This window comes from Microtus ochrogaster, unplaced genomic scaffold (assembly GCF_000317375.1).
Source record: "Microtus ochrogaster isolate Prairie Vole_2 unplaced genomic scaffold, MicOch1.0 UNK72, whole genome shotgun sequence".
NCBI lineage: Eukaryota > Metazoa > Chordata > Mammalia > Rodentia > Cricetidae > Microtus > Microtus ochrogaster.
The window spans coordinates 651,420-659,677 of NW_004949170.1; the positions used below are offsets into that span (position 1 = coordinate 651,420).

Below are 8,258 nucleotides of genomic sequence, written 5' to 3' on the forward strand. Positions count from 1 at the left end.
CACACCATGTGCTCCAGTTTAGACCATCCTTGGTTGATCTCACACAAATATCCATTTATAAATGGTGGTGTGTGTGCCTGACCCTTCCATTCCTAAATGGATAACTTGGCATTCTCTTTCTGGCTGTCGCTGGGATACAAATACAATTGAGGGCTTGGTCAAGACACACACAAGCCCTGACAGGGATTTGAACTTATGGTCTAGCCTTCACCTACCATATTCTCTGTAAGGGTAACTATTGTGAAAATTATAGGGCACAGCTAAATTTAGAAATAGAGAACGCCTGGCTAAAATATCGGAAACAAAATCCAAAGGAAGCATGGGGGTTGTGAGGAAAAATCCCTGCCCTTCGTGGTTGACATTGTGAGTGCTCACCCACCCCACCCCTCATCAACTCCTCACTCGTGAGCTTTGTAGATGCACAGGTGTCACGAGGACTATTAATTTGGTTTTCAAAATCTTTAGCAACATGGCTACTGCTTCAGTTCACTCTCTGACCCAATGTGCTTGATCAGACTATAAGGCAGATGCCTGGGTTCTCCATGCTAACTCTGAATAAGACTGGTACTTCTGCACCCATGAGACCAACTCTTGTAGAAAGACCAGGGACACTGTAGACAGGGCTCAGATACAAAGCTTACTGCAACAGGAGGGAGGCTCTGCCAACTCAAACTCGTCTCTCTGGATATATCCCTGATGGAAGCCATCCCTGAAAGAATATGGTCATGGTCTGAAAGCTTTTACAGTGGCTGGATGGCTCAATAAAGCTGGCTATCATGGGACTGTCCAGCTTCAATTGTCAGGAGCCCTTCCTGGGTACACAGTCCCCCAAAGTAACTTGACCAAGTCGTGCAGCCTGAGTAACTTTCTCTTGCCTGGTGAATTCCCCAGCACATAGCCTTGAACCTGTAGCCTCAGGCCTGGGTCCCACTCCTGAACTCTGGCATTTCTGGTCTTTCTGGAAGAGATGTCTTCTAAACAAATAAATTGTCCTCTGTTGAATGTCATTGGCTCAGTGCCCAATGATCAACTTGAGGAGTTTCCTTTGGAAATTCCTAAAATGTAGGCCACGCTGAAAAACCAGAGTACAATGGGTTGCCCAAACTGTCTAGGGATATTCCGGCTCTCTAGATCACAGAGGAACTGCAGACTGAGGGGAGGCATGCCTCTTCATGACTCCTTCAGGCCTTGTCTCCGAAGAGTCTAGACTTTATCACCTCGCAGGAATCCTTGACTCTTTGCTGGTGGAATTGACCAATCTGTATTTGGTTTAGACAGCATGCAGGCTACGGGCCTCCCACGTACTTTTCTTTGTGAAGGCTGACTTCAATGCCTCAGTGTTCTTGAAACTGGGGATGGGGGTTGTAGTTCCATAAAGTGAGACAGCTCAGACCGAGTAGGATAATTTGAGGGTGAAAGAAAGCATTTAATGCCTAGGACTGAAGCACATTTCCCCAAAGCATTAACCCTGCTTATTTTAATCACATCATGACTCTCTTACACCCCTTCTCTGAGAAATTGCTCCAAGTTCAGGTCTGTATTTCTTAAAACTTACTGGAGGTGTACATAATCATTTATGTGGACTTTTCCTGACAGTAAAAACTAGTTTTGTGGAGTATAGTGTTCAGTTGTTTTTCCTTAGAAAATAGTGGAGATTTTTTTCCCCCCAGTGGATTTGCCAATAATCAATTTTGGTAAGTTGATGCAAAAGAAAACACACCGGGATGCTGTCCAGCTATTTGGTTTCTACTAATAAAGATAAAATCTTTGAAATTCAATTATCCTTGGCTGTGGAACAGATTTCCGGGCAATCGTCTATTCCCAGGGAGGAAGTTGGAACTCAAAACCCAACCAGGCATAGCTATTTCACCAGGTAAAAAAGTGGTAAAATCAATTTAGCAAATCCCCGTTCTTAATTAAATCATTAAGTAGTCCCTCCCCTCCTCTAAAATGAGAGAATGGAATCTGCTTAAAAAAAAAAAAAACTTTCTCACATCTCCGTGGGGTCCTTACTGCTGCTTTCTGGAAATTACTTGACTTCCATAATTTTCTCACCCAAGTGTATCTCCAACTCAAACTTCTGGGTTTCAGGACCAGTTGGATAAATTCTCTCCAAAATGCTCAAAAGTAGGATGTCCCCAGGAGGAACACACCCCATGGTCATGTGTAGCACACCCATCTCTCTAAGTCCAGGAACTTCTTTCTGACTCAAAAAGACACAAGAATATGCAATTCATACCAAGAGACTGGACACAGATTATAGATTCTTGCTTTGTTTTAAAAATAACTTCAGCTGCCTATGTAGATCAAGCTGGCCTTGAACTCACAGAGATTGACAGGGATCAGACTTCATGAGTGCTAGGATCAAAGGGGTGCACCCCCCCCAGATAATTCCAGACTTCTAGATAATTTATCAGGAAGAAAGCATCAGCTTATTTAAGGTAATTGTTTACATCCAAGCGAAGCCTGGTTTCTGGCAGGTTCATGACAAACTGAAGTCAAGTTGCATCTTGCAGGTGGGAGGCATCCCCATCTACCAGTGTTTTCTTCATCCTATTTGAAATAAAACTGCGACCCTCAAAAGGGTGCTACTTCAATTTCTGTTCAAGGTAAACCTTCCTGAAAGTCTGTCAAGTGAAGTCTCAGTTTGCAGAACTTGAGATGGTGGGCGTCACCACAGTTTTGAATTCAAAAGCAGTACATGCCAGGAAAATGTCCCAAATTCAACCATCTATTTCATTCTGGTTGCTAAGTTATGCTTTTATAACTTAAGCATACCCAGCAAAATGTCACATCCAGTGGCATCTGAGATACAAAGGTAGACACATCTGATACGAAATGCAGAAAATAGTAGTACTCTCCCACCTGCCAGGACACCCTGCTTGTCAGCATCCTGTACTGTGATGTGAATACCCACTAACCTGGTGTGGCAGAAACTTTCACACTTCAGATATCCTGAGTGTGAAAACTGAGCAGCCCCCTTCTGTTTTAGGGACTGAGAGTCCTCACAGCACAGGGAAGCTGGACAGAGTCTGTGAGAACCTGGTTCATTTCCATGCAGACCTGCCTAGCAGACAGGAATCAACAGAAGTCAACATGAAACCAGAAAACCCACTTCTAGAGATTTCTAACCCTGTAGTGCATTTTGGAATCACTCATCCTCAGCCAGGGCAGGCCCGATACATCTGTGAGCATGTGAGAACATGGTGCTGTCTTCTGCCACAGCTCAATTCCTCTCCCACAAGAGTCTCACAGAAGGTTCCTCTGGCTACCGGGGAGTCTCCCAGTTCACTGCAACATGCTGGATGGCTCCTGCATATCCTTGGCATAGCCATGTATTTCTCAATATGGAGGTGACCGGATGAGCAGCACAGATGGCTGAGATGTCCATACAAGGTCTGTTGTCAACACCAAAGACACTCCTGCCGAAGGGGGACTCTTAGTATTCTGGGAGGAATATCTTCTATCCAACCTGTCCCAGAGGCAGCACCACATGACACTGAACTTGGCACAGGAATGTGGCTGGAAGCAAGATTCGCTCTGTATGCCAGCTATGTCCCACATGGAGTTAGAGGTCTCACTTCTCTTTAACAAAGGCCTCAAATGGCAGTAAATACAGACACTGCTGATTCCCCCACTGCTAAGGCTTTAACTCCCCCAGAAGGAAGGACCACACCACGCAGGTCATCAGCCAGTCAGGTGCCTTCAAGCTGCTTTGGATGGCACACTAGGGCCCCAGGCGTTTTACGAAGGGAAGCGCATGGCTTCAAAGGACTCAGAAAAGTGGAAAGGCTCCAAGTCACGAGTCTTCCTTCCCCGACAGCTGGTCAGAAGCACGGGCATCTGGCCATGTCTCTATTTCCCAGATCAGTAATTACCAACTTAGTTCCAGAGAAGATTCAGAGAAAAGAAACAATTACGGTGGTAGAGAGAAGGGGGGGGGGAGTTTGTTTTCCTCATTAAAACATGATTAATTAACTTCAAATCTGAGTTAGTGTATGTGACCGTGATCAGCTTGGAGACAATGTCAAGAGTGGTATGCAACCCTGCACCTGTTCTGTCTCACCGTATGGGCCAGGGCAATGATGGGAATGAGGTTGCCTGTATCCCACCCAAGTCACATAAAAGACATCTTTACCTTCACGCGAAAGATACCACAGGCACTTCATCAGAACTCCATCCTACTCTAGATGGTCAGAAGACCTTCCCCTAGCAAGGACTTGTGTGGGGTGTGACCTGTGTGTCAATTCTCATTCTGTGTGGAGCCCAATACCCACCTAAGGGCCTGTAGGCAGTCAGGCTCGGAAGGTTGAGTGATTTTTCAGGCACAGGGCTAGAATATTGAAAGCCTTTTCATTTGTTCTAGACCAGGCAGTGGTCTGGCAAATACCCTCTAACATGACCAAAATTAAAACTAGTAACTAAATGTACTCATTTTTCCTGAGGTTGAAGACGGGATGATGACTAACCATGAATGTTCTATTTCAACTTGTTTGGGTTGTTTTTTGTTTTTTGAGGTACACTGGACAGTTTGGCATAACCAGTCCCATAAAGCCGGAAGCCCAATGCACCGTTTTGGTTCACAATGAACTGTTTTTATTATCATTCCCCTCCGAAGTAGAAAAGATTTGGAAGCTTGGAAACCAAGAGTAATCAAGATACAGTGAGTCTGGAAGGCATTGAGATGCACAGCCGAGATTCCAGACAAACGGACAGAAAAGTCGACTGGAGACATCCCTCTTGGAAGAGTGAGTTCAAGGCTGCTGGAGTTCAGGTGGGGTTCTTCATTTCCAGCGATGTCTGACCAGTGAGGACTCATCATTTACGACCTCGGGGTCACGGGGAGCATGTCGGCATCGCACCGGGAGCAGCAGGAGGAGAATCAGAACCAGGAGGATGGCTCCGCACACACTCATCAGGGCGTAGGACACAATCCACAAGATGGGCTCATTCAGAGCCTGTGCTGGGACACAGTTGCTGGCTATGTCTTCCGTGGAAAAGGGCCCGGAAATTTCAGACACTGTGGTCCCTGCGATCTCTGAGGAGACAGAAGAGGAAAGGTCACAGTTGTGAGTCAAGAAGCCCCCACTGGCAGTGGGCACTGAGTTCATGGCTGGTGACACTCAGGTCCCAGTGGCTTGGATATTGAGTATGCACTTCAGGACGTCTCAGAGGCAGTGTACCCTCTGGGGTTCAGGTTCCTTAGTAAGATGGAGAACTGTGCAGAAGTAAGCACAGCTGGGGCTCCCTAGGAACGCTAACACTCTGTGGGTGACAGCACATTGGCCAGCCCCTTGAGGTACCACCCGGGGCTGTGGTGTTTGTCAGGAGTGAAGGGGAAGGAGGAGCGGAAAGAGCCTCCTGGGATGGTTGGGGGAGGGGTCTCTTGGCAATGATAATTTGACCCCATGTAACACTTAGTGAGACCATCCTAGTCTTTTTGATATTTTGTTTATTTGGTTTTCTTCCAACAAGGGTGTCACTCTATAGCCCAGGTTGGGCTGAAACTTGCTATGTGGTTCAGGCTACCCTTGAAGTTATGGTAGTTCTCCTACGTCAGCTTCCAGAGTGCTGGTGTTACTGGTGAATTACCACACCCAGCCCAACTCATTCTTAGTGGCTCCAAGACTTTCCTAGCCACACTGGCTTAGGAGGACCCACTTCCTCCTTCCTATATCAGATCTGAAGGACCATGAAGTAAAAGTGGCCAGCTAGCAAACATGTGACTTGTGGTATAAATGGTGACATAGAGGTACAGACCATCATGGTGGCTTCTGCTCAAGATCTCAGTGTCAGAACAGCACCTGCCCTTGTGTGATGTGGGACAATGCTCTTGTATCCTGTAAAAATTTGTCACTCATATTGGTTTAATAAAATGCTGATTGGCCAGTAGCCAGGCAGGAAGTAGAGGCAGGGTGACCAGACTAGGAGAATTCTGGGAAGAGGAAAGGCTCAGTCTGTAGTTGCCACCCAGAGGCAGGGGAAGCAAGATGAAAATGCTGCAATGATAAAAGGTACCAAGCCAAGTGGCTAAACACAGATAAGAATTACAGAGTAATTTAAGTTGTAAGAGCTAGTTAATAATAAGCCCAACCTAGCAGGACAAACAGTTTACAATTAATATAAGCCTCTATGTGTTTCTTTAGGACTGAACGGCTGTGGAACCAGGCAGGACAGAAATTTCCATCTACACTTGTGACTACACAATTTGAACTCAAGTGAACTCTGCTCATGTGACCTTGCTTAATCCTCAGAATACCCTCAGCATATAAACTGATGCCCTGAATAAAGTTAGTTATTGCATGAGACTTCTTCTCATTTTTAGGCTTCTTCATTTTTAGGCTCCACTCTCCCAGGTTCACTCTGCCAAATAGAGCAACAACACCCTGGGAGAAGCTGGAAGGAATTCTGGAAGCAGGCGTAAGGGTGAGGCAAGGTAACTGGGCTCTCCTTCTGGGACTATAGCATCCTAACTTTTTACTTCCTAAGTTTTTACTTGGGGCTGAGGAAAGTGGGCTAGAAAATCCTCCTGACCACTCTCTCAATTTTTGACCCAAGTACCAAGACTTCCAGTTTTGCCAAATATGAACTTTTTCACTTGAGGAAGAGAAGAAAACAGAGTCAAAATGACACTAAGATAATGGTCTTTAAAAGAACACCTTTTAAGGAGGAAGAAGTGACTTGGCTCCTTTGCAAAGGCCATACCCTTTCTGGCCTGTGTGGACTACATAATAACAGCTTTTCATTAAGCACCTTAGAAGAGGAAAAGTCAGTGAACACAGCTCCCTGACAACTCCCAAGCATGGTGGGATGGAGGCTCAGTTGACCCACACCCTCAGAAGCCCACATGGGGAGGGATGGAAGGGAGTGTCAACACAAAACCCAGGGGCAAAGTCAACCCGCCACTTCCTTGTGAAAGTATCTTCTGGCACTCAGCCACACCACTGTCCTGGGTCACTCTTGGTTGGCCTACAGTGCTGGACTGGTGACTCAGCCCCTGATCTGTTATGCAAAAGATGAAGCATTTCCTGTCCAGTCCTTTATGGAGGAGTGCCAAGCTCTGCTCTATAGCGTCCAAAGGCAAATGGCCCCACTCCATAGCAGGAAAGTCATGCATTTTACAATAGAAATCTTACAAACAGAGGGAAATAAGACAGTAGTAGATTCACCAGTCAGAACAATCAATACTATTATTGTTGAGTGTAAACTTTTTCTATGATAAAAAGCATTATCACTAAAACTCAAGTCCAGCTATTTTGATGACTACACAAGAAGCTGTATTCCAGACATGTCAATTGATGTTTAATTTTGATTTTCAACTACACTACTTCTGAGAGGGATAACTATTAGGGACTGGAGATACTAGGTCAGTGGTAGTAGGCTTGCTGAGCCTCCAGGAAGCCCTGGGTTCAATCCTCAGGATTGGGGAAGGGAAAGAGAAGGGAAAAGAAAGGAAAAAAAAACTTTACTGGCCATTTTTATTTTCACTCCTCTGCTTCACAGATTTATACAAATCTTTCAGAGAGTAAAACCTTTCTGATAGTAAAATCTTTCTTAGGTTGTGAATGCCTTTGCAAAGCAGATCATTTCCCTTTCTTCAAATTTACTTTGTAAATGAGATGTGTCAGCTAGTACACAGAAGAAAGGGAACCCGCTCAGTGCACAGATGGCTATGCAGGCAAGGCAGGAAGCAAATCCAAACCCCTTGAAACCACTTGGCTTCCAGCCAAGATGGGGTCACAGGGACGAGCCTGACCTCCCACTTGAAACAAATGCAACACTGGACAAAAGGATATGGATGAGGAAAGATGAAAGACAAAGGAAGATTGCCCCAGAGCACCGCTTCCATCAGAAGCAGTAGGCAGAAGTCCAGGGAACAATGGCTGTAGGGTTTGCAGTGCAGGGTCATGATGAGGAGACAGCCTTGCCCAGAGACAGAGTGCCTCCAGAAGCCTTCAGCAGGGAGTTCATCCAGCTCTTCATATCCAGGGGTCTTGTATCCATATTCAACCAACCACAGACCGTTTCAGAAGAATAATAGCATACAGACTGAAAACGTGCAGACTTTTTCTCTTGTCATTTCTTCGTGAACAACACAGTGTTCAGGAACACCAACTATTTACCACGGTGCTGACACCGTGAGAAGTATGACATCATCCATAAATGACTGAGTGCAGGGTGGTGCATGGGTTCTACAGGGACACCATGCCATGTCATGGAGGAATCTGACACTGTGTAAGGTGTGATGTCATCTAGAC

The 8,258-nt window shown here is 45.6% G+C and overlaps 1 protein-coding gene across 1 annotated transcript in view; it reads right to left on the reverse strand.

Moving 5' to 3' along the window:
* Nucleotides 1–4,579: 4,579 nt before the first annotated feature.
* The window catches only part of Bace2 (beta-secretase 2), an 82,081-nt gene continuing 78,402 nt past the window's right edge, over nt 4,580–8,258 (reverse strand). Inside the window, exon 9 of the mRNA XM_005370127.3 lies at nt 4,580–5,038. Coding sequence (XP_005370184.1) covers nt 4,785–5,038 — 254 coding nt within the window. The 3' untranslated portion in view covers nt 4,580–4,784. The remainder of the gene's footprint in view (nt 5,039–8,258) is intronic.